This window comes from Nerophis lumbriciformis, linkage group LG09 (assembly GCF_033978685.3).
Source record: "Nerophis lumbriciformis linkage group LG09, RoL_Nlum_v2.1, whole genome shotgun sequence".
Classification (NCBI taxonomy): domain Eukaryota; kingdom Metazoa; phylum Chordata; class Actinopteri; order Syngnathiformes; family Syngnathidae; genus Nerophis; species Nerophis lumbriciformis.
The window spans coordinates 2,067,501-2,094,260 of record NC_084556.2 but is presented as its reverse complement, the minus strand read 5'-3'; the positions used below and the strand labels follow the sequence as shown (position 1 = coordinate 2,094,260).

Sequence of the window (26,760 nt, the reverse complement as noted above, 5' to 3'; positions counted from 1 at the left end):
AAAAAAAAAAAAAAGCTTCCTGACGACAAGGTTTTTTCACTTAAAAGGAAGATACCATTCCAGGTGAGCATTCCGGCTCAGGCATGAGAGGGGTGACCGGGTTCAAGTCCTTACGTGAACTTTCACCGCTGTGCATTTTCTGTTGATTTATGCAAACATACCTGAAGACGGCCTTGGGGAGAAGTGAATGAGTGACACGGAGCACAATCCTGCGGCTATTCACTGGAGATATTTCACTCAAAAGGCCCTATTCAGGTCTCATATGGGGACACTTTTAAATGGCGCTGATTCAATCGGTCGAGAACTACCAACTTGTTCAAGGGTCTAGTGCTTATTTCACCCGCGTCCTTTATGGTAGGACAAATCTGGACAACCTGTGAGGCTGGGGACGAGGATTACGGGTATTAGGGGCCTTTTTTGTGAATGTTGCGGCCTAAAATGCCTTTCATAAATATGTTATCAATGTTTAAAGCGTTCCTTGTGACCTAAGCGCCAAAAAGTACAGGAATTCAACAAATACCGTATTGATGTTTTACTTGTTTTATAGCACATAAGAAGATGGCAGTAAAAGTCAAGAACTCATTGATAAATTACTGTACTGTTTTGATTAGGTAATTGAAATTAATTATTATTATTATTAGAGGAAAAAAACAGACCTTCTCTTTGTATGTTTTATGCTTGAAAAGTGTTTGTCCGCCTTAAAAATGTAATTATGTTCCAAAATATTAACATTAAGAGCATTTGCGAACTGTTTAGAGCAGGGGTGTCAAACTCATTTTAGCTCAGGGGCCGCGTGGAGGAAAATCTGTGGACTATTAAAATCATGGCATTAAGACTACAAAAATAAAGACAACTTCAGATTGTTTCCTTTGTCTTATTTTGGCCAAAAATAGAACAAACACATTCTGAAAATATTACAATAAAAATATAGAAAAAAACTAGTTTAGATCCATGAAGGAAAGAAGAAAGTGAATGAATGTTTATAACTGGATATATTTACATACCGTATTTTTCGGAGTATAAGTCGCTCCGGAGTATAAATCGCACCGGCCGACAATAATGGTGGCCATCCTAGGAGAGTAGGTCTAGGAAACGTTAGCAGTTCTTTATGACTATCCATCCATCCATCTTCTTCCGCTTATCCGAGGTCGGGTCGCGGGGGCAGCAGCCTAAGCAGGGAAGCCCAGACTTCCCTCTCCCCAGCCACTTCGTCCAGCTCCTCCCGGTGGATCCCGAGGCGTTCCCAGGCCAGCCGGGAGACATAGTCTTCCCAACGTGTCCTGGGTCTTCCCCGTGGCCTCCTACCGGTCGGACGTGCCCGAAACACCTCCCGAGGGAGGCGTTCGGGTGGCATCCTGGCCAGATGCCCGAACCACCTCATCTGGCTCCTCTCGATATGGAGGAGCAGCGGCTTTACTTTGAGCTCCCCCCGGATGGCAGAGCTTCTCACCCTATCTCTAAGGGAGAGCCCCGCCACCCGGCGGAGGAAACTCATTTCGGCCGCTTGTACCCGTGATCTTGTCCTTTCGGTCATGACCCAAAGCTCATGACCATAGGTGAGGATGGGAACGTAGATCGACCGGTAAATCGAGAGCTTTGCCTTCTGGCTCAGCTCCTTCTTCACCACAACGGATCGATACAGCGTCCGCATTACTGAAGATGCCGCACCGATCCGCCTGTCGATCTCACGATCCACTCTTCCCTCACTCGTGAACAAGACTCCGAGGTACTTGAACTCCTCCACTTGGGGCAAGATCTCCTCCCCAACCCGGAGATGGCACTCCACCCTTTTCCGGGCGAGAACCATGGACTCGGATTTGGAGGTGCTGATTCTCATCCCAGTCGCTTCACACTCGGCTGCGAACCGATCCAGTGAGAGCTGAAGATCTTGGCCAGATGAAGCCATCAGGACCACATCATCTGCAAAAAGCAGAGACCTAATCCTGCAGCCACCAAACCAGATACCCTCAACGCCCTGACTGCGCCTAGAAATTCTGTCCATAAAGGTTATGAACAGAATCGGTGACAAAGGGCAGCCCTGGCGGAGTCCAACCCTCACTGGAAACGTGTCCGACTTACTGCCGGCAATGCGGACCAAGCTCTGACACCGATTATACAGGGAGCGAACCGCCACAATAAGACAGTCCGTTACCCCATACTCTCTGAGCACTCCCCACAGGACTTCCCGGGGTACACGGTCGAATGCCTTCTCCAAGTCCACAAAGCACATGAAGACTGGTTGGGCAAACTCCCATGCACCCTCAAGGACCCTGCCGAGAGTATAGAGCTGGTCCACAGTTCCACGACCAGGACGAAAACCACACTGTTCCTCCTGAATCCGAGGTTCGACTATCCGGCGTAGCCTCCTCTCCAGTACACCTGAATAGACCTTACCGGGAAGGCTGAGGAGTGTGATCCCACGATAGTTGGAACACACCCTCCGGTTCCCCTTCTTAAAGAGAGGAACCACCACCCCGGTCTGCCAATCCAGAGGTACCGCCCCCGATGTCCACGCTTATTTATGACTAAATAAGCTTAAAACATAAATAGTATAGTACAGTAGTATTAGAGTCTTGTCATTCTTGGTTACACTTCGCAAATTCTGAGGACTGACTTTTAGCGATATATGATCTATGTGGCACAAAACATTGGAGTTTCTTGCCAGATTTCGACATAGCTTGCAGTAAGGATTTAGTTTACCGATCCGATCAATATCGATATTGAGTTTGTCTCTACAATCTTACAATAGACTGTTCTTGAGAGAATCTTGTTGGATTTTCTAAGAACATTTGGCCATCCAGCGAGAATAAGTAAAAAAAAGTTAACATTTATTCTCGATTAAACAAGCTTAAAAAGTAAACAGTAGCATATGAGTGTCGTCATTCTTGATTATACTTCGCAAATTCCAAGTGTTGATCGATTCTTTTAGCGATGTATATTTTACAACCACAAAAATTAAGAATTTCTTGCCAGGCACCGGCTTAGCTTATATTAAAACTAAGCCGATCATTATCAATATTGGGGTTGTCGCTACAATCTTACCATAGACTGTTCTTAAAATACCATTTTGTAAGATTTTGTCTGAAAATTTGGCCATCCAGAGAAAATAAGTCACGGAAAAGTTAGCATTTCTTTACGAAAGTAAATAGTGTTATATGAGTTCTGTCGTGCTTGATTGCACTTTGCTAATTCTGCGTATTGATCAATTTTGTAGAGACATATGTTAACCATTGCACAAAACTTTGACATTTAAACGTTAACGCCAGCAAATTTTCTAAGACCTCGGGTCAACCAGTGTAAAATGTCATCGATCTGATCAATGTTAATATTATGTACGGTATTACTTTAGAGCACTAGCTTGTTCTTGCGAGGAATCTCGCGGCATTTTCTTATTACCGTATTTTTCGGAGTATAAGTCGCACCGGAGTATAAGTCGCACCTGCCGAAAATGCATAGTAAAGAAGGAAAAAAACATATATAAGTCGCACTGGAGTATTAGTCGCATTTTTGGGAGAAATTTATTTGATAAAAGCCAACACCAAGAATAGACATTTGAAAGGCAATTTAAAATAAATAAAGAATAGTGAACAACAGGCTGAATAAGTGTACGTTATATGAGGCATAAATAACCAACTGGTATGTTAACGTAACATATTATGGTAAGAGTCATTCAAATAACTATAACATATAGAACATGCTATACGTTTACCAAACAATCTGTCACTCCTAATCGCTAAATCCCAAGAAATCTTATACGTCTAGTCTCTTACGTGAATGAGATCAATAACATTATTTGATATTTTACGGTAATGTGTTAATAATTTCACACATAAATCACTCCTGAGTATAAGTCGCACCCCAAACAATGAAAGAAAAACGCGACTTATAGTCCGAAAAATACGGTACCGACATTACACACCATCCTTGGAGAGTCCCAGTATCACTTTCTGGATCCTGTTCTCAAATCTAGCCAGTTTTTGCGTAAAAAAACGTTACAAAAATGTCATACTACAAAGAATAACCTCTAACCCAGGGGTGTCACACTCATTTTTAGATCGGAGAAAAATCTACTCCCAAGTGGGCCAGACTGGTAAAATCACGGTTACATAACTTAAAAATAAAAACAACTTCAGATTGTTTTCTTTCTTCAAAAATAGTACAAGCACATTCTGAAAATGTTGTTGGGGGCTATTTACACTTACATGTTGCGGTTAAAAGTAATCTACCTTTATTTGTCGTTATTTATACTTTCTGAATAAATTGTGTGATAATGTTCATCAACCAACTTATTGGTGTTAATTTTCAATCTATCAAGATAAAAAAATAATATCAAAATCAAATTACAGGATGTTATTTATGTAGTTTGATCATTTTCCTCGACTAATGTACTAACCGACAGGAGTTTTTGTGTAAAAGTAGACAGTTTTATGTCGTCCACAGCTCCTTTACCACATGGGGTCCCCCAGGGCTCAATCCTTGCCCCAATTTTATTTGCGCTTTACCTTCTCCCCCTTGGTTCTATTTTTAGGAAGTACAGTATTGCATTTCATTTTTATGCCGATGATTGCCAGATTTATTTTCCCATGGCACAAAATAACACGGTTCAACGTCTTATTGACTGCCTGCACGACATCAAAGTCTGGCTTTCAGCTAACTTCCTGAGCCTAAATGAAGATAAAACAGAAGTTATGTTGTTCGGTCCAAGTCGCTCTCCCTCCCCCAACGTTGACCTCGGCACTCTGACCCCGTATCTCAGCGACTCTGTCACAAACCTGGGGGTAAAGTTTGACTCAGATTTTAAATTCGAAAAACAAATCAGCAGCGTCGTTCAAAAAAGCTTTTATCAATTACGCCAAATAGCGAAAGTGAAACCGCTTCTATCAAGACATGATCTTGAGAAATTAATCCACGCTTTTATCTCGACTCGTCTTGATTATTGTAATGCCCTGTATGTTGGCATTAGCCAGGCCTCCCTCGCCCGCCTGCAGCTCGTGCAGAACTCTGCTGCTCGTCTGCTAACACAGACCCGCAGACGTGAGCACATCACCCCTATTTTAGCGTCCCTTCACTGGCTCCCTGTGCGTTACCGAATACATTTTAAACTCCTTTTATTTGTTTTTAAATGTCTAAACAACCTCGCGCCAACCTATCTCTCCGACCTCCTTCAGCCTTACTGCCCCACCCGATCCTTAAGATCAGCCGATCAGCTGCTGTTGACGAAGCTTAGAGGTGACAGAGCTTTCGCCGTTGCTGCTCCCAAGCTCTGGAACGACCTACCCCTGAGTGTTAGACAAGCCTCCTCTCTTCCTGTTTTTAAATCTCTCTTAAAAACATACTTTTATTCCATGGCTTTTAACACTGAGTGATATCCATCCTGCAATGGCGCCCCATAATACACCTGCTGTGATCCTGTTTTTATGTTTTTATTAATTCTATTTTAATTATTTATTTTTTATCGTGTTCTGTTTGTGTTGTGTTGTGTTTGCTCGGTACTCGTTTTATCTTTTAACCTGCTCATTGTACAGCACTTTGGCTACCCCTGTGGTAAATTTTAAATGTGCTCTATAAATAAAGTTGATTTGATTTGATTTGAACATCATGTTGTTGTTGGTTTTTTTTGTACATATGTAGCATCATCTCCAAAGATACAAAGAATTTTTATTGCGACATCTAGTGGACGCATTTAGAACATCAGTTTATTTCATTCAAAAATGTACGGCTCATTTATATACTGAGCAAAGTCATCAAAACTCATCGTACATCTGACACCCCTGCTCTAACCTAACCATACAATTCCAGGCGACTGTACCTAAGCTTTTTTTTTGTTGTTTCGCCCGAGAATCTAGCGCAGGCCATGGCAATTGTCACTCCTAATCGCTAAATCCCAAGAAATCTTATACGTCTAGTCTCTTACGTGAATGAGCTAAATAACATTATTGGATATTTTACGGTAATGTGTTAATAATTTCACACATAAGTCGCTCCTGAGTATAAGTCGCACCCTATGAAACTATGAAAAAAACTGCGACTTATAGTCCGAAAAATACGGTATGCATAAAAATGTGCTTTCTTTTGTATGATTTTTTTAAATAAATCAAGTAACGTTAATAATAATAATAATAATAATGGATTAGATTTTATATCACGCTTTTCTATTACCGTATTTTTCGGACTATAAGTCGCAGTTTTTTTCTCCAGTGTAACTCATATATGTTTTTTTCCGTCTTTATTATGCATTTTCGGCAGGTGCGACTTATACTCCGGTGCGACTTATACTCCGAAAAATACAGTATTAGATACTCAAAGCGCTCACAGAGAAGTGGGAACCCATCATTCATTCACACCTGGTGGTGTGGTAAGCCACATTTGTAGCCACAGCTGCCCTGGGGTAGACTGACGGAAACGAGGCTGCCAGTTTGCGCCTACGGCCCGGCCCCTCCGACCACCACCTATCATTCATTCATCATTCATTCACCAGTGTGAGCAACACCGGGGGCAAGGGTGAAGTGTCCTGCCCAAGGACACGACGGCAGCGATATGGATGTCAAGAGGCGGGGAGCGAACCTGCAACACTCAGGTATCTGGCACGGCCGCTCTACCCGCCATGCCATACCGCCCCCTTTATGACAACCTTTTTCCCCGAAAACAATATAGAATGGGAGATATAACAGGATAATGCATACATTTATCATTTGTTTTTAAAATGGTTACAAAAAAGTGGGACCCCAAAAAATGTACTATGGGACCCCATTTTTATGACTTGATGGGGTCCTAGGACCCCATTTTCAAAAATTCCTAGTGCTAACACTGATGGAGTATTGGTGCGTGCAAAACAGCAGCAAGGCCTGCGGGCCGGTTCTAATACTAATCAAATATCATCCCGGGGGCCATAGATCATTCATTCGCGGGCCGGATCTTTGGAGCGATCTCCAGCGCTAATTTTGGTTGGTAAATGGCAGGCGATGAGAGATTATCATCACACCTCAACATCTCTAACATGAAAATTCCACCTGTTTGCTAGCTCAGCCTTGCCACTGACAACGGTGTTCCTATTTGCCTTATCCTGGATAAATAAAGATTAAATACATATACTTGGAAGTCACCCAGCAGGCACAAGACATTGATTATACGTACATGTCCTTTATAACTGACTTTGAAACAACGTTGGAAAATAGTATTTGTAAATTGAGACAACATTGGTGTCTAACAGTTCACAACCTGACTTTGAATAAACGTTGTCAAAAAGCATGTTGTTTCAACGTTGTATTTGTGTTGTAGAATATTGGTTGGAAAATGACCAAAATTCAATGGTCAGATCAATGATTAAATGTCATCAAAAAGCATGTTGTTCCAACGTTAGGTTGTGACGTTAAGCAACTCAAACCTAATTCAACAAGTCGTGTGCCTGCTGGGAAGTGTTCATATGTTACATTACCCAGAAAGCTCAGCGCTGCAGACAGGAACAAGAAGTAGGTCTAAGACACGCGGCAGTGCGCCGATTGTGCCCTTTGAGCAATAAAGAGTTGATACGTTGCTACATGTTGCCGTTCCTGCTTTGTCTACACCTGGGGTACGTCCGCAGGCTCCATCTAGTGGTACGCCAAGGATTGACCTCATTAAATATTCAAACACAATGTTACTGTTCAAACTGTGGCCCAGAATATTAAACATACTTCTTAAATAAAACCTCTACATTATATTTTTTTAATGAATACTTAGGCCTACTACGCTACTACGTATTTCAATGTTGGTCATTATGGTGGTATTTGGAAAGCCAAGGGTTTTCTGAGGTGGTATGTGGTGAAAAAAGTTTGAAAACCACTGGTGTACATGAAAAAAAAAAACATATTTTTATTAGAAAGTTGCCATGCACGTTTAAACGCCGCTCAGAGCATACTTGCCAACCCTCCCGGATTTTCCGGGAGACTCCCGAAATTCAGCGCCTCTCCCGAAAACCTCCCGGGACAAATTTTCTCCCGAAAATCTCCCGAAATTCAGGCGGACTCAGGTCCTCCACAATATAAAAAAGCGTACCTGCCCAATCACGTTATAACTATAGAATGATGGAGGGCGAGTTCTTGGTTTCTTATGTGGGTTTATTGTTAGGCAGTTTCATTAACGTCCTCCCAGCGTGGCAACAACACACAACAACAACAGTCACTTTTTTGTATACCGTAAAGCAGTTCGTCTGCCGTAAACAGCAATGTTTGTGACACTCTTAAACAGGACAATACTGCCATCTAGTGCATTTGATGAAAGCACTTTTGTGCGTGCCACACAGCAATGCATCATCAGAGAGTGTAGTGTGTTCAGCATGGTTCGAAAAATAGTGACAGAGAATAGAACAAGGATGGACAATTCAACCCTTAACTCAACAATGAGTAGATGAGTGTTATGTGTGTGTATATGTGTAAATAAATGAACACTGAAATTCAAGTATTTATTTTATATATATATATATATATATATATATATATATATATATATATATATAAAATAAAATAAATATATATATATAATAAAAAAAAAATATATATATATATATATATATATATATATAAAATAAAATAAATATGTATATCGCTAGAATTCACTGAACGTCAAGTATTTCTTATATATATATATATATATATATATATATATATATATATATATATATATATATATATATATATATGTGAAATACTTGACTTGGTGAATTCTAGCTGTAAATACTCCTCCCCTTTTAGCCACGCCCCCGTCCAACCCCGACCACGCCCACCCCACCCCCCACCTCCCGAAATCGGAGGTCTCAAGGTTGGCAAGTATGGCTCAGAGACAAATTTAATTGGCAAAGACGACACCGATTGTCTATTTGTGGGTTTTGGACGAGTAATTTGGGTTGAATTTGCGTGAAATGCTGATTTGTAGAGATGTCCGATAATATATTATCGGCCGATAAATGCTTTAAAATGTATTATCGGAAATTATCGGTATCTGTTTTTTTATTATCGGTATAATTAGTTTTTTGTTTTTTGTTTTTTTAATTAAATCAACATAAGAAACACTAGATAGACTTACAATTAGTACACCAACCCAAAAAAACTCCCTCCCCCATTCACACTCATTCACACAAAAGGGTTGTTTCTTTCTGTTATTAATATATAATATATAATAAATATATATATCAATATATATCAATACAGTCTGCAGGGATACAGTCCGTAAGCACACATGATTGTGCGTGCTGCTGGTCCACTAATAGTACTAACCTTTAACAGTTAATTTTACTCATTTTCATTAATTACTAGTTTCTATGTAAAAAAAAATGTTTTTAATTTATTTATCTTATTTTATTTTATTATTATTTTTAAAAAGGACCTTATCTTCACCATACCTGGTTGTCCAAATTAGGCATAATAATATGTTAATTCCACGACTGTATATATTGGTTGATATCGGTATCGGTTGACATCGGTATTGGTAATTAAGGGTTTGGTCAATATCGGAATATCGGATATCGGCAAAAAGCCATTATCGGACATCCCTACTGATTTGTGTCGGTAAGAATTTAGGGTTCTTTTGCTGGTTAGTGTTAAACAAAAGAAAGCCTGTAAAAAAAAAAAAAGCTAGTTGACCTCCTGGACTGAGAATTTAAATAAGGTCGATCAATATTCGTTTTTTTCCAAAGCAGGTGCTAGAAGAGTGAAAGAACTGTTCTTACCTGTGCTGCTCCACAGCCTCGTTATCCGGAAGTTCCGCACCGCACACGTTGCAGCGCTCGTGCTGGTTCCTCCCGTCGGGTTTCATGCCCACCGCCAGCTCGCCCAGCTTGCTGAAGAACTCCCTCTGGATGAAGCTCTGAGGCAGGAGTCCGCCGTAGGCACTGAAGTCCACCGACATGGCCAAGGCGGGCGACATCGGCAGAGCGGAGGCCATGGAGACCGGCATGGACATGATGGCGTCGGATTTATGGTTGACGGGGAGGGAGTAGAGGGAGGCCAGGTGTTTCTCCGCCATCCCGGCCATGGCTTCCAGACCCATCTGGCTGACTTCGGCTTGAGGGTCGCCCATGCCGTCGTCGCGCAAGTAGTGGAGCTCGCGGGCGCTGGTGATGACGCTGCTCCTGGTGGGCGTCCCCGGCCCGTCTCGGTTCCGGTCCTCCCCGCTTCTCTCGCCGTTGCTGGAGCCGCCGGACTCCATGTTGTGGGGGCTGTGGTGGCCGTTGCCCCCCATGTCCACCTGCATCATCTCCGTCTTGATCTCGCTCATGAGGTGGTGGGCGTTGATGTGATCGCCCCCGAAGCCTTGCTGGAGCAGGGACTGGCCGATGCTCATCAGGCTGTCCACGGCGGCTTTGGTGGGGCTCAGGTTGGCGACGCCGAAGGACGTGGAGACGGACGGGCTCTGGTCCAGCATGCCGGACATGGCGGAGACGTGGTCCGCGCCCGACAGGTAGAAACTCTCCATGGAATGCTTTTTGGAGTTCTTGACTCCATTGTGGCCTTTGCGCTCGTCGTCCTCCTCCGTGCTGCCGTCGTTGGCGCCCGCCTCCGCGTCGTTCTCGTCCGACGACTGGATGGTCTCCAGGATTTTCAGGCACTGCTCCTCCAAATACTCGATCTCCAGGATCTCGGCTGCGTACAGCAAGTCGTCCAGGTCCTCCACCTTGGCCTGGAGCGTGGCGGTGTAGGCGTAGTCCAAAATCTGCTGGAAGGTCTTTGGCGAGAGGAAGTCCAAGGTGTAGTGCTGGCTGCTGCGGTGGAAGAGGATCTCGAACATCTTGCTGGTGCACGCCAGCACGGTCCGGTGGGCGTGGAACTCCTGGCTGTCCACCATGATGACCACGTCGCACAGCGTCCCCGCCAGGCGCATCTGGTTGGCCTTGTGGAGGAGCGCCGTGGGGTGGTTGGGGTTCTGCAGCTGGATCATGCCCACCTTTGTTAAATCCATGATGGAAGTTCACCAGGCCGACTCATGAGGCTGTGCGTTGTTGTTTTTTGAGTGTTTTGTTGTTGGAGACCAGAGGAAGCCTGGAAGGCAGGAAATGACAGTTTAGGTTCTTCCTAAAATATTCAAATTTAAACTTAGCCCACAACACAAACCAAGGAGCTAGCTTATTTGGAGGTGCAAGAATGCTGCTGATGAGGGGGAGCTGCGGTTCATTGAGGTAAAACATGAATTCCAGTCATTCATAGTTCACTAAGTCAAATCTTGCATTGACACCACACGTGACTGACGTGATTTTTTATGGTCTTTTAGAGTCTTCCTGTAACACGGGCACGAGTGCTGCCAAACTGCATTTAAATGCGGGGGGGGGGAAATACACATTCCAACATGCATTGTGATTTTCCGAAGCAGGAAACTGTTTTTTGTTTGGTGTTTTGTAGTCTTTCAGTAGGATAACTGTGTCTTGCCTATATGGTCAAAAATGGCAGCAATGGTGGCAGTGTCACGGTTCAGGCACGCACGAGTGCTACTGGCGCTCTGAGGAAAAACATGATTTCCAACATGCAATGTGATTTTCTGGAGGCGGAAACTTGGTTTTCCTACATAATAAGGAGCCCCAAGCCCCAAAAACACCTCCGAGATGACAAGTGCCTTGCTTGGGACCTTAACCCAATTGTGGGTCAGACATACACACAAGCAGTAAGGCATCGGACTCTAGTTTGATTTTTGATTTTTTTTTAATGCATACATCTGGGTGTTACTTTTCTCTGGTCTTTGGTAAGATAAGTGTTTCTTGCCTATACAGACAAGCATGGCAGCGGCGGCTGCCTCACTGTCCGGGGATGCATGAGTGCTGTGGGGGAACCGCGGTTAACTGTGGGGAAAACATGAATTCTAACATGCACTGTGATATTCTGAAGCAGGAACGTGGGTTATACAACATAAGGAGGCCCAAACACACTCGGAGATGACAAGTGCCTTGCTTTAAAACCTTAACCCAATTATGGGTCATATATACCCACTTTGTATGTGAGACACTGTACATTCCTCCAAGTAGACAGTCATTGGGCTCTTTTTTTAACTCTTACATCCTGTTAAGGTGACTTTTTTTGTGGTATTTTGGACTCTTTCGGTAAGATAATTATGTCTGTGGTAGCGTCACAGTCCAAAGCTGCACGAGTGCTGCCGGCACTTGGGGGAGCTGCGGTTAACTATAGGAAAATGTCATTTCCAACATGCAGTGAAGCAGGAAAGTGGGTTTTCCAGCACAATTAGGAGCCCCAAACACACCTCCAAGACGACAAGTGCCTTGAGGGGTCATATATACTCACTTTTAATGTGAGACACTGTACATTCCTCCAAGTAGACAGTCATTGGGCTATTTTTTAACTCTTACATCCTGTTAAGGTGACTTTTTTTTGTGGTATTTTGGACTCTTTCGGTAAGATAATTGTGCCTGTGGTAGCGTCACAGTCCAAAGCTGCATGAGTGCTGCCGGCACTTGGGGGAGCTGCGGTTAACTATAGGAAAATGTAATTTCCAATATGCAGTGAAGCAGGAAAGTGGGTTTTCCAGCACAATTAGGAGCCCCAAACACACCTCCAAGACGACAAGTGCCTTGAGGGGTCATATATACTCACTTTTTATGTGAGACACTGTACATTCCTCCAAGTAGACAGTCATTGGGCTCTTTTTTTAACTCTTACATCCTGTTAAGGTGACTTTTTTTTCAGGTATTTTGGACTCTTTCGGTAAGATAATTGTGTCTGTGGTAGCGTCACAGTCCAAAGCTGCATGAGTGCTTGGGGGAGCTACGGTTAACTATAGGAAAATGTCATTTCCAACATGCAGTGAAGCAGGAAAGTGGGTTTTCCAGCACAATTAGGAGCCCCAAACACACCTCCAAGACGACAAGTGCCTTGAGGGCTCATATATACTCACTTTTAATGTGAGACACTGTACATTCCTCCAAGTAGACAGTCATTGGGCTCTTTTTTTAACTCTTACATCCTGTTAAGGTGACTTTTTTTCTGGTATTTTGGACTCTTTCCGTAAGATAATTGTGCCTGTGGTAGCGCCACAGTCCAAAGCTGCATGAGTGCTGCCGGCACTTGGGGGAGCTGCGGTTAACTATAAGCAAATGTAATTTCCAATATGCAATGAAGCAGGAAAGTGGGTTTTCCAGCACAATTAGGAGCCCCAAACACACCTCCAAGACGACAAGTGCCTTGAAGGCTCATATATACTCACTTTTAATGTAAGATACTGTACATTCCTTCAAGTAGACAGTCATTGGGCTCTTTTTTAACTCTAACATCCTGTTAAGCTGACTTTTGGTCTGGTATTTTGGACTCTTTCGGCAAGATAATTGTGCCTGTGGTAGCGTCACAGTCCAAAGCTGCATGAGTGCTGCCGGCACTTGGGGGAGCTGCGGTTAACTATAGGAAAATGTCATTTCTAACATGACGTGAAGCAGGAAAGTGGGTTTTCCAGCACAATTAGGAGCCCCAAACACACCTCCAAGGCGACAAGTGCCTTGAGGGGTCATATATACTCACTTTTAATGTGAGACTCTGTACATTCCTCCAAGTGGTCAGTCATTGGGCTCTTTTTTTAACTCTTACATCCTGTTAAGGTGACTTTTTTTCTGGTATTTTGGACTCTTTCTGTAAGATAATTGTGCCTGTGGTAGCGTCACAGTCCAAAGCTGCATGAGTGCTGCCGGCACTTGGGGGAGCTGTGGTTAACTATAGGAAAATGTCATTTCCAACATGCAGTGAAGCAGGAAAGTGGGTTTTCCAGCACAATTAGGAGCCCCGAACACACCTCTAAGACGACAAGTGCCTTGAAGGCTCATATATACTCACTTTTAATGTAAGACACTGTACATTCCTTCAAGTAGACAGTCATTGGGCTCTTTTTTTAACTCTTACATCCTGTTAAGGTGACTTTTTTTTCAGGTATTTTGGACTCTTTCGGTAAGATAATTGTGTCTGTGGTAGCGTCACAGTCCAAAGCTGCATGAGTGCTTGGGGGAGCTACGGTTAACTATAGGAAAATGTCATTTCCAACATGCAGTGAAGCAGGAAAGTGGGTTTTCCAGCACAATTAGGAGCCCCAAACACACCTCCAAGACGACAAGTGCCTTGAGGGGTCATATATACTCACTTTTAATGCGAGACACTGTACATTCCTCCAAGTAGACAGTCATTGGGCTCTTTCTTAAATCTTACATCCTGTTAAGGTGACTTTTTTTTTGTGGTATTTTGGACTCTTTCGGTAAGATAATTGTGTCTAAGGTAGCGTCACAGTCTAAAGCTGCATGAGTGCTGCCGGCACTGGGGGGAGCTGCGGTTAACTATAGGAAAATGTCATTTCCAACATGCAGTGAAGCAGGAAAGTGGGTTTTCCAGCACAATTAGGAGCCCCAAACACACCTCCAAGACGACAAGTGCCTTGAGGGGTCATATATACTCACTTTTAATGTGAGACACTGTACATTCCTCCAAGTAGACAGTCATTGGGCTCTTTTTTTAACTCTTACATCCTGTTAAGGTGACTTTTTTTTGTGGTATTTTGGACTCTTTCGGTAAGATAATTGTGCCTGTGGTAGCGTCACAGTCCAAAGCTGCATGAGTGCTGCCGGCACTTGGGGGAGCTGCGGTTAACTATAGGAAAATGTCATTTCCAACATGCAGTGAAGCAGGGAAGTGGGTTTTTCAGCACAATTAGGAGCCCCAAACACACCTCCAAGACGACAAGTGCCTTGAGGGGTCATATATACTCACTTTTAATGTGAGACACTGTACATTCCTCCAAGTAGACAGTCATTGGGCTCTTTTTTTAACTCTTACATCCTGTTAAGGTGACTTTTTTTCTGGTATTTTGGACTCTTTCTGTAAGATAATTGTGCCTGTGGTAGCGTCACAGTCCAAAGCTGCATGAGTGCTTGGGGGAGCTACGGTTAACTATAGGAAAATGTCATTTCCAACATGCAGTGAAGCAGGAAAGTGGGTTTTCCAGCACAATTAGGAGCCCCAAACACACCTCCAAGACGACAAGTGCCTTGAGGGGTCATATATACTCACTTTTAATGTGAGACACTGTACATTCCTCCAAGTAGACAGTCATTGGGCTATTTTTTAACTCTTACATCCTGTTAAGGTGACTTTTTTTTTTTGTGGTATTTTGGACTCTTTCGGTAAGATAATTGTGTCTAAGGTAGCGCCACAGTCCAAAGCTGCATGAGTGCTGCCGGCACTTGGGGGAGCTGCGGTTAACTATAGGAAAATGTCATTTCCAACTTGCAGTGAAGCAGGAACGTGGGTTTTTTCAGCACAATTAGGAGCCCCAAACACACCTCCAAGACGACAAGTGCCTTGAGGGGTCATATATACTCACTTTTAATGTGAGACACTGTACATTCCTCCAAGTAGACAGTCATTGGGCTCTTTTTTTAAGTCTTACATCCTGTTAAGGTGACTTTTTTTTGTGGTATTTTGGACTCTTTCGGTAAGATAATTGTGTCTAAGGTAGCGTCACAGTCTAAAGCTGCATGAGTGCTGCCGGCACTTGGGGGAGCTGCGGTTAACTACAGGAAAATGTCATTTCCAACATGCAGTGAAGCAGGAAAGTGGGTTTTCCAGCACAATTAGGAGCCCCGAACACACCTCCAAGGCGACAAGTGCCTTGAGGGGTCATATATACTCACTTTTAATGCGAGACACTGTACATTCCTCCAAGTAGACAGTCATTGGGCTCTTTTTTTAACTCTTACATCCTGTTAAGGTGACTTTTTTTCAGGTATTTTGGACTCTTTCGGTAAGATAATTGTGTCTGTGGTAGCGTCACAGTCCAAAGCTGCATGAGTGCTTGGGGGAGCTACGGTTAACTATAGGAAAATGTCATTTCCAACATGCAGTGAAGCAGGAAAGTGGGTTTTCCAGCACAATTAGGAGCCCCAAACACACCTCCAAGACGACAAGTGCCTTGTGGGGTCATATATACTCACTTTTAATGTGAGACACTGTACATTCCTCCAAGTAGACAGTCATTGGGCTCTTTTTTTAACTCTTACATCCTGTTAAGGTGACTTTTTTTCTGGTATTTTGGACTCTTTCCGTAAGATAATTGTGCCTGTGGTAGCGCCACAGTCCAAAGCTGCATGAGTGCTGCCGGCACTTGGGGGAGCTGCGGTTAACTATAGGAAAATGTCATTTCCAACATGCAGTGAAGCAGGAAAGTGGGTTTTCCAGCACAATTAGGAGCCCCAAACACACCTCCAAGACGACAAGTGCTTTGAGGGGTCATATATACTCACTTTTAATGTGAGACACTGTACATTCCTCCAAGTAGACAGTCATTGGGCTCTTTTTTAACTCTTACATCCTGTTAAGGTGACTTTTTTTTGTGGTATTTTGGACTCTTTCGGTAAGATAATTGTGTCTAAGGTAGCGTCACAGTCCAAAGCTGCATGAGTGCTGCCGGCACTTGGGGGAGCTGTGGTTAACTATAGGAAAATGTCATTTCCAACATGCAGTGAAGCAGGAAAGTGGGTTTTCCAGCACAATTAGGAGCCCCAAACACACCTCCAAGACGACAAGTGCCTTGAGGGGTCATATATACTCACTTTTTATGTGAGACACTGTACATTCCTCCAAGTAGACAGTCATTGGGCTCTTTTTTTAACTCTTACATCCTGTTAAGGTGACTTTTTTTTCAGGTATTTTGGACTCTTTCGGCAAGATAATTGTGTCTGTGGTAGCGTCACAGTCCAAAGCTGCATGAGTGCTTGGGGGAGCTACGGTTAACTATAGGAAAATGTCATTTCCAACATGCGGTGAAGCAGGAACGTGGGTTTTCCAGCACAATTAGGAGCCCCAAACACACCTCCAAGACGACAAGTGCCTTGAGGGCTCATATATACTCACTTTTTATGTGAGACACTGTACATTCCTCCAAGTAGACAGTCATTGGGCTCTTTTTTTAACTCTTACATCCTGTTAAGGTGACTTTTTCTGGTATTTTGGACTCTTTCTGTAAAATAATTGTGTCTGTGATAGCGTCACAGTCCAAAGCTGCATGAGTGCTGCCGGCACTTGGGCGAGCTGCGGTTAACTATAGGAAAATGTCATTTCCAACATGCAGTGAAGCAGGAAAGTGGGTTTTCCAGCACAATTAGGAGCCCCAAACACACCTCCAAGACGACAAGTGCCTTGAGGGGTCATATATACTCACTTTTAATGTGAGACACTGTACATTCCTCCAAGTAGACAGTCATTGGGCTCTTTTTTAACTCTTACATCCTGTTAAGGTGACTTTTTTTTCAGGTATTTTGGACTCTTTCGGTAAGATAATTGTGTCTGTGGTAGCGTCACAGTCCAAAGCTGCATGAGTGCTTGGGGGAGCTACGGTTAACTATAGGAAAATGTAATTTCCAACATGCAGTGAAGCAGGAACGTGGGTTTTTTCAGCACAATTAGGAGCCCCAAACACACCTCCAAGACGACAAGTGCCTTGAGGGGTCATATATACTCACTTTTTATGTGAGACACTGTACATTCCTCCAAGTAGACAGTCATTGGGCTCTTTTTTTAACTCTTACATCCTGTTAAGGTGACTTTTTTTTCAGGTATTTTGGACTCTTTCGGTAAGATAATTGTGTCTGTGGTAGCGTCACAGTCCAAAGCTGCATGAGTGCTGCCGGCACTTGGGGGAGCTGCGGTTAACTATAGGAAAATGTCATTTCCAACATGCAGTGAAGCAGGAAAGTGGGTTTTCCAGCACAATTAGGAGCCCCAAACACACCTCTAAGACAACAAGTGCTTTGAGGGGTCATATATACTCACTTTTAATGTGAGACACTGTACATTCCTCCAAGTAGACAGTCATTGGGCTCTTTTTTTAACTCTTACATCCTGTTAAGGTGACTTTTTTTTGTGGTATTTTGGACTCTTTCGGTAAGATAATTGTGCCTGTGGTAGCGTCACAGTCCAAAGCTGCATGAGTGCTGCCGGCACTTGGGGGAGCTGCGGTTAACTATAAGCAAATGTAATTTCCAATATGCAATGAAGCAGGAAAGTGGGTTTTCCAGCACAATTAGGAGCCCCAAACACACCTCCAAGACGACAAGTGCCTTGAGGGGTCATATATACTCACTTTTAATGTGAGACACTGTACATTCCTCCAAGTAGACCGTCATTGGGCTCTTTTTTTAACTCTTACATCCTGTTAAGGTGACTTTTTTTGTGGTATTTTGGACTCTTTCTGTAAGATAATTGTGCCTGTGTTAGCGTCACAGTCCAAAGCTGCATGAGTGCTGCCGGCACTTGGGGGAGCTGCGGTTAACTATAGGAAAATGTCATTTCCAACATGCAGTGAAGCAGGAAAGTGGGTTTTCCAGCACAATTAGGAGCCCCAAACACACCTCTAAGACAACAAGTGCCTTGAGGGGTCATATATACTCACTTTTAATGCGAGACACTGTACATTCCTCCAAGTAGACAGTCATTGGGCTCTTTTTTTAACTCTTACATCCTGTTAAGGTGACTTTTTTTTGTGGTATTTTGGACTCTTTCGGTAAGATAATTGTGCCTGTGGTAGCGTCACAGTCCAAAGCTGCATGAGTGCTTGGGGGAGCTACGGTTAACTATAGGAAAATGTCATTTCCAACATGCAGTGAAGCAGGAAAGTGGGTTTTCCAGCACAATTAGGAGCCCCAAACACACCTCTAAGACAACAAGTGCCTTGTGGGGTCATATATACTCACTTTTTATGTGAGACACTGTACATTCCTCCAAGTAGACAGTCATTGGGCTCTTTTTTTAACTCTTACATCCTGTTAAGGTGACTTTTTTTTTTGTGGTATTTTGGACTCTTTCGGTAAGATAATTGTGTCTAAGGTAGCGTCACAGTCCAAAGCTGCATGAGTGCTTGGGGGAGCTACGGTTAACTATAGGAAAATGTCATTTCCAACATGCAGTGAAGCAGGAAAATGGGTTTTCCAGCACAATTAGGAGCCCCAAACACACCTCCAAGACGACAAGTGCCTTGAGGGGTCATATATACTCACTTTTAATGTGAGACACTGTACATTCCTCCAAGTAGACAGTCATTGGGCTCTTTTTTTAACTCTTACATCCTGTTAAGGTGACTTTTTTTCAGGTATTTTGGACTCTTTCGGTAAGATAATTGTGTCTGTGGTAGCGTCACAGTCCAAAGCTGCATGAGTGCTTGGGGGAGCTACGGTTAACTATAGGAAAATGTCATTTCCAACATGCAGTGAAGCAGGAAAGTGGGTTTTCCAGCACAATTAGGAGCCCCAAACACACCTCTAAGACAACAAGTGCCTTGTGGGGTCATATATACTCACTTTTAATGTGAGACACTGTACATTCCTCCAAGTAGACAGTCATTGGGCTCTTTTTTTAACTCTTACATCCTGTTAAGGTGACTTTTTTTTGTGGTATTTTGGACTCTTTCGGTAAGATAATTGTGTCTGTGGTAGCGTCACAGTCCAAAGCTGCATGAGTGCTTGGGGGAGCTACGGTTAACTATAGGAAAATGTCATTTCCAACATGCAGTGAAGCAGGAAAGTGGGTTTTCCAGCACAATTAGGAGCCCCAAACACACCTCCAAGACGACAAGTGCCTTGAAGGCTCATATATACTCACTTTTAATGTGAGACACTGTACATTCTTCCAAGTAGACAGTCATTGGGCTCTTTTTTTAACTCTTACATCCTGTTAAGGTGACTTTTTTTTGTGGTATTTTGGACTCTTTCGGTAAGATAATTGTGTCTAAGGTAGCGTCACAGTCCAAAGCTGCATGAGTGCTGCCGACACTTGGGGGAGCTGCGGTTAACTACAGGAAAATGTCATTTCCAACATGCAGTGAAGCAGGAAAGTGGGTTTTCCAGCACAATTAGGAGCCCCAAACACACCTCCAAGGCGACAAGTGCCTTGAGGGGTCATATATACTCACTTTTAATGTGAGACACTGTACATTCCTCCAAGTAGACAGTCATTGGGCTCTTTTTTTAACTCTTACATCCTGTTAAGGTGACTTTTTCTGGTATTTTGGACTCTTTCTGTAAAATAATTGTGCCTGTGGTAGCGTCACAGTCCAAAGCTGCATGAGTGCTGCCGGCACTTGGGGGAGCTGCGGTTAACTATAGGAAAATGTCATTTCCAACATGCAGTGAAGCAGGAACGTGGGTTTTTTCAGCACAATTAGGAGCCCCAAACACACCTCCAAGACGACAAGTGCCATGAGGGGTCATATATACTCACTTTTAATGTGAGACAAGTAGAAAGTCAACGGACTTGTTTTATTATAATTATTATTATTCATACATCCCACTAGGATGCTTTACGCCGCAAGCACCGACTGTAGATTTAGTCAAAGGAGACAATTTGTGAGCAGTCCGACCGGCTCGCCCTGCATACCAATCAGGCCGACATATGTCGTGTGTGAAAATGGGGGGGGAAAAAACCCACAAACACACACATCACATGTCTTCATTGGGTTCGCTCACAAAGACGGCCGAAGCGGCCTTTTCTGAAATTAAATAGCCTGGTTTTATTCAGTATTCCCATCACAGACGACCGGGGGTGGCGGCGGAGGAAAGAGGGGGCTGCCAGTGGCCAGAAATGGCTGAAAAGGGAGAGGAAAAGCCAAAAAGGAAGGCGACACAATGCTGCGGCACCCAACGCTGAATGACGAGGACGTTAAGGCAACATGTTGATTCTGTGCCATCACTTTTTCTTTTTTTTTTTGCACCTGATGACCTCTCCATGTCAACAAAATGATGCATAGCCCATCATTTCCATGCACAATCACAATGACACATTTGTTTGCACTTTAGTGGCCGTTAAAGATTGGTAATACCTGCAGGAGACTGTGCAGCGATGATGAAACGACAGCCTCTCAGTCAACAGAGGTCATTCGCGACATTATCTTTATTACAGCTTTGCCAATAGCTGCACAATTTACGACCACCCCCCCTTCAAGTCCCTAGTAAATGCCGAATGCTTGTTGCGCTCTCTGCACCCTGTTTGCACACCTAATGGTGCCTTTAACGCGTTATGTTATCCATAATGAAGCGGCTCGGCGTGCGTCTAGACACAACGAACGCCTCTTTTTTTTTGCATTAAAGTGCAGGATTGAAGCACAAACACAGAAAAAAAATATGAATAATGTATAATCGATACGATGTTGAATAGTCGATGCGCGCGCATACTAAACAAAAGTACGCTTCATTCACGCACAGGTGGACGCGGTCGTAAATCCGAAAAAAAGGGCGTAAATTTGACGCGAAACGACATTTTCGACGTGCTGTCAGTCACGGTAATGAATGAAGGCTTAACGGGAAAAGACCGATTAATAAAAAGCGAATTTGATTTTAAAAACGGGTTGCCGTTATTTAGACGTGTTGTCAATCGGGAAGAATGACCCGCAATTTAAAAAAGATAACAGTCGGGAAAGTGCAAACCAGCAAAAGTCCCCGAGGTAAGTCTGTGTTTAGCCATTTAAAAAAAAAAAAATTAATTAACTTAAAAAAATGAATGATAATTCATTTTAAAGCACTCCGACATCTTCCCGGCGTCCAACAAGTACAACAGGGTTAAACGGGGACACCCCCCTCCTCCTCGACAAAAAAAAGAAAGAAAAAAAAAAAAAGAAGCGAAAGTGCGTGTGAGGGCGTTAAATTAGGCAAACACAACTAATATAGTAAAGAGCAGGTACTCACCGGTGACGAGTCTCGCGTCCTCCGCGGCGCCAAAAAGGAGCGGGGACAGTGCGCGTCCTCGCAAGCAAATATAGTGTCAAAAGACAGTTTCACAGTCCCCGCTTTCCCTCTCTCTACCGTCCGCCTCTCGCAACAAACTCCTTCCCTTGTCTCGCCGGAGCGAATCAACGCGCCGCTGACGTCAGTCTGCAGACGAGCACGCGAGAGGCGCAAAACAGCGAGGAAGTGAGACACCTAGGGGGCTGCCTCGTGTCCACAAATGTCTGCCCTTTCGCGCTATCGCCGGAGCCACGCCCCCTTCCCCGTGCACCGGCGGTGTCCCCCCACCTGCAGACTCAAAAAAAAAAAATGTGGGGCACCTCCATCCATCCATTTTTTTCTACCGCTTGTCCCTTATGGACGTTGATTACTGGGACATGAGTAGAAATGCAAAATTGTCAGTACCAGGGTCAAACTGGCACTTGGCGGTTATTAAGCAATATTTTGGGACGACCCCCAAATTAAAAAATACTGGCACTTAAAAAATGTAGCAATGTCCCCTACTTATGATCAATAATGTGGGCCCACGCTTGAGACGACAAGTGTGTCCTGAAACGACCCCGGAATTACAAATTGTTTGGCATTAGGAAATAACTTGGAATGAAAATTGTCAGTTCCAGGGTCAAACTGGCGCCAGGCGGTTTTTAAGTGTCCCCTACCTATATTCAATAAAGTATGGAATATTAGAGACAACTATCCCAGCACCTTTCATCCGAAAATGTCCCCAGAACAAGAATAACTGGCACAAGAAAATAAATAGAAATAGTCTGTTCCAGGGTCAAACCTATAATCAATAGTGTGGGGCAACATTTAAGACAACATCGCCACCTTTCTGGGACATCTTATGTCCAAGAATGTACCCAGAACAAGAATTTCTGACACTACAATATATAGTCAGTTCCAGGGTCAAACTGGCGCCGGGCAGTTTTTAAGTGTCCCCTACCTATAATCAATAATGTGGGGCAACATTTTTAGACAACATCGCCACCTTTCTGGGACATCTTATGTTCGAGAATGTACCCAAAACCAGAATTACTGGCACTAAAATATATAGTCAGTTCCAGGGTCAAACTGAGGCTAGACAGTTTTAACAGTGTTCCCTACCTATAATCAATAATGTGGGGCAACATTTTTAGACAACATCGCCACCTTTCTGGGACATCTTATGTCCTAGAATGTACCCAAAACAAGAATTACTGGCACTAAGATATATAGTCAGTTCCAGGGTCAAACTGGCGCCGGGCAGTTTTTAGGTTTCTCCTACCTATAATCAATAATGTGGGGCAACATTTTTAGACAACATCGCCACCCTTCTGGGACATCTTATGTCCTAAATGTACCCAAAACAAGAATTATTGGCACTAAAATATATAGTCAGTTCCAGGGTCAAACTGAGGCTAGACAGTTTTAACAGTGTTCCCTACCAATAATCAATAATGTGGGGCAACATTCTTAGACAACATCGCCGCCCTTCTGGGACATCTTATGTCCGAGAATGTACCCAAAACAAGAATTACCGGCACTAAAATATATAGTCAGTACCAGGGTCAAACTGGCACTTGGCGGTTATTAAGCAATATTTTGGGACGACCCCCAAATTAAAAAAATACTGGCACTTAAAAAATTTAGCAATGTCCGCTACTTATGATCAATAATGTGGGCCCACGCTTGAGACGACAAGTGTGTCCTGAAACGACCCCGGAATTACAAATTGTTTGGCATTAGGAAATAACTTGGAATGAAAATTGTCAGTTCCAGGGTCAAACTGGCGCCAGGCGGTTTTTAAGTGTCCCCTACCTATATTCAATAAAGTATGGAATATTAGAGACAACTATCCCAGCACCTTTCATCCGAAAATGTCCCCAGAACAAGAATAACTGGCACAAGAAAATAAAGAGAAATAGTCTGTTCCAGGGTCAAACCTATAATCAATAATGTGGGGCAACATTTAAGACAATATCGCCACCGTTCTGGGACATCTTATGTCCAAGAATGTACCCGGAACAAGAATTACTGGCAATAAAATATATAGTCAGTTCCAGGGTCAAACTGAGGCTAGACAGTTTTAACAGTGTTCCCTACCTATAATCAATAATGTGGAGCAACATTTCAAGACAATATCGCCACCCTTCTGGGACATCTTATGTCCTAGAATGTACCCAAAACAAGAATTACTGGCACTACTATATATAGTCAGTTCCAGGGTCAAACTGGCGCCGGGCAGTTTTTAAGTGTCCCCTACCTATAATCAATAATGTGGGGCAACATTTTTAGACAACATCGCCACCCTTCTGGGACATCTTATGTCCGAGAATGTACCCAAAACAAGAATTACTGGCACTAAAATATATAGTCAGTTCCAGGATCAAACTGAGGCTAGACAGTTTTAACAGTGTTCCCTACCTATAATCAATAATGTGCAGCAACATTTAAGACAACATCGCCACCTTTCTGGGACATCTTATGTCCAAGAATGTACCCAAAACAAGAATTACTGGCAATAAAATATATAGTCAGTTCCAGGGTCAAACTGAGGCTAGACAGTTTTAACAGTGTTCCCTACCTATAATCAATAATGTGGAGCAACATTTCAAGACAATATCGCCACCCTTCTGGGACATCTTATGTCCTAGAATGTACCCAAAACAAGAATTACTGGCACTACTATATATAGTCAGTTCCAGGGTCAAACTGGCGCCGGGCAGTTTTTAAGTGTCCCCTACCTATAATCAATAATGTGGGGCAACATTTTTAGACAACATCGCCACCCTTCTGGGACATCTTATGTCCGAGAATGTACCCAAAACAAGAATTACTGGCACTAAAATATATAGTCAGTTCCAGGATCAAACTGAGGCTAGACAGTTTTAACAGTGTTCCCTACCTATAATCAATAATGTGCAGCAACATTTAAGACAACATCGCCACCTTTCTGGGACATCTTATGTCCAAGAATGTACCCAAAACAAGAATTACTGGCAATAAAATATATAGTCAGTTCCAGGGTCAAACTGAGGCTAGACAGTTTTAACAGTGTTCCCTACCTATAATCAATAATGTGGGGCAACATTTCAAGACAATATCGCCGCCGTTCTGGGACATCTTATGTCCTAGAATGTACCCAAAACAAGAATTACAGGCAATAAAGTATATAGTCAGTTCCAGGGTCAAACTGGCGCCGGGCAGTTTTTAAGTGTCTTCTACCTATAATCAATAATGTGGGGCAACATTTCAAGACAATATCGCCACCGTTCTGGGACATCTTATGTCCGAGAATGTACCCAGAACAAAAATTACTGGCAATAAAATATATAGTCAGTTCCAGGGTTAAACTGAGGCTGGACAGTTTTAACAGTGTTCCCTACCTATAATCAATAATGTGGAGCAACATTTCAAGACAATATCGCCACCGTTCTGGGACATCTTATGTCCGAGAATGTACCCAAAACAAGAATTACTGGCACTACTATATATAGTCAGTTCCAGGGTCAAACTGGCGCCGGGCAGTTTTTAAGTGTCCCCTACCTATAATCAATAATGTGGGGCAACATTTTTAGACAACATCGCCACCCTTCTGGGACATCTTATGTCCGAGAATGTACCCAAAACAAGAATTACTGGCACTAAAATATATAGTCAGTTCCAGGATCAAACTGAGGCTAGACAGTTTTAACAGTGTTCCCTACCTATAATCAATAATGTGCAGCAACATTTAAGACAACATCGCCACCTTTCTGGGACATCTTATGTCCTAGAATGTACCCAAAACAAGAATTACAGGCAATAAAGTATATAGTCAGTTCCAGGGTCAAACTGGCGCCGAGCAGTTTTTAAGTGTCTTCTACCTATAATCAATAATGTGGGGCAACATTTCAAGACAATATCGCCACCGTTCTGGGACATCTTATGTCCGAGAATGTACCCAGAACAAAAATTACTGGCAATAAAATATATAGTCAGTTCCAGGGTTAAACTGAGGCTGGACAGTTTTAACAGTGTTCCCTACCTATAATCAATAATGTGGGGCAACATTTTAAGACAACATCGCCACCTTTCTGGGACATCTTATGTCCTAGAATGCACCCAAAACAAGAATTTCTGACACTGCAATATATAGTCAATTCCAGGGTCAAACTGGCGCCGGGCAGTTTTTAAGTGTCCCCTACCTATAATCAATAATGTGGGGCAAAATTTTTAGACAACATCGTCACCCTTCTGGGACATCTTATGTCCTAAATGTACCCAAAACAAGAATTATTGGCACTAAAATATATAGTCAGTTCCAGGGTCAAACTGAGGCTAGACAGTTTTAACAGTGTTCCCTACCAATAATCAATAATGTGGAGCAACATTCTTAGACAACATCGCCACCCTTCTGGGACATCTTATGTCCGAGAATGTACCCAAAACAAGAATTACCGGCACTAAAATATATAGTCAGTACCAGGGTCAAACTGGCACTTGGCGGTTATTAAGCAATATTTTGGGACGACCCCCAAATTAAAAAATACTGGCACTTAAAAAATGTAGCAATGTCCCCTACTTATGATCAATAATGTGGGCCCACGCTTGAGACGACAAGTGTGTCCTGAAACGACCCCGGAATTACAAATTGTTTGGCATTAGGAAATAACTTGGAATGAAAATTGTCAGTTCCAGGGTCAAACTGGCGCCAGGCGGTTTTTAAGTGTCCCCTACCTATATTCAATAAAGTATGGAATATTAGAGACAACTATCCCAGCACCTTTCATCCGAAAATGTCCCCAGAACAAGAATAACTGGCACAAGAAAATAAAGAGAAATAGTCTGTTCCAGGGTCAAACCTATAATCAATAATGTGGAGCAACATTTAAGACAACATCGCCACCCTTCTGGGACATCTTATGTCCTAGAATGTACCCAAAAAAAGAATTACTGGCACTAAAATATATAGTCAGTTCCAGGGTCAAACTGGCGCCGGGCAGTTTTTAAGTGTCTTCTACCTATAATCAATAATGTGGGGCAACATTTCAAGACAATATCGCCACCGTTCTGGGACATCT

The 26,760-nt window shown here is 43.0% G+C and overlaps 1 protein-coding gene across 3 annotated transcripts in view; it reads right to left on the bottom strand.

Moving 5' to 3' along the window:
• Window positions 1-26,760, bottom strand: part of zbtb16a (zinc finger and BTB domain containing 16a) — a 485,240-nt gene that overhangs the window by 451,369 nt on the left and 7,111 nt on the right. Inside the window, exons 1-2 of one of the 3 annotated variants that reach the window (XM_061962820.2) lie at window positions 21,680-21,942; window positions 9,704-11,012 (exon numbers count right to left, since the gene is read on the bottom strand). In XM_061962820.2, the coding sequence (XP_061818804.2) occupies window positions 9,704-10,932 (1,229 nt within the window). In that variant the 5' untranslated portion in view covers window positions 10,933-11,012; window positions 21,680-21,942. Of the gene's footprint in view, window positions 1-9,703; window positions 11,013-20,817; window positions 21,204-21,679; window positions 21,943-26,760 lie in introns of those variants that run through there. The other 2 variants (XM_061962822.2, XM_061962821.2) reach the window with 2 other exon arrangements.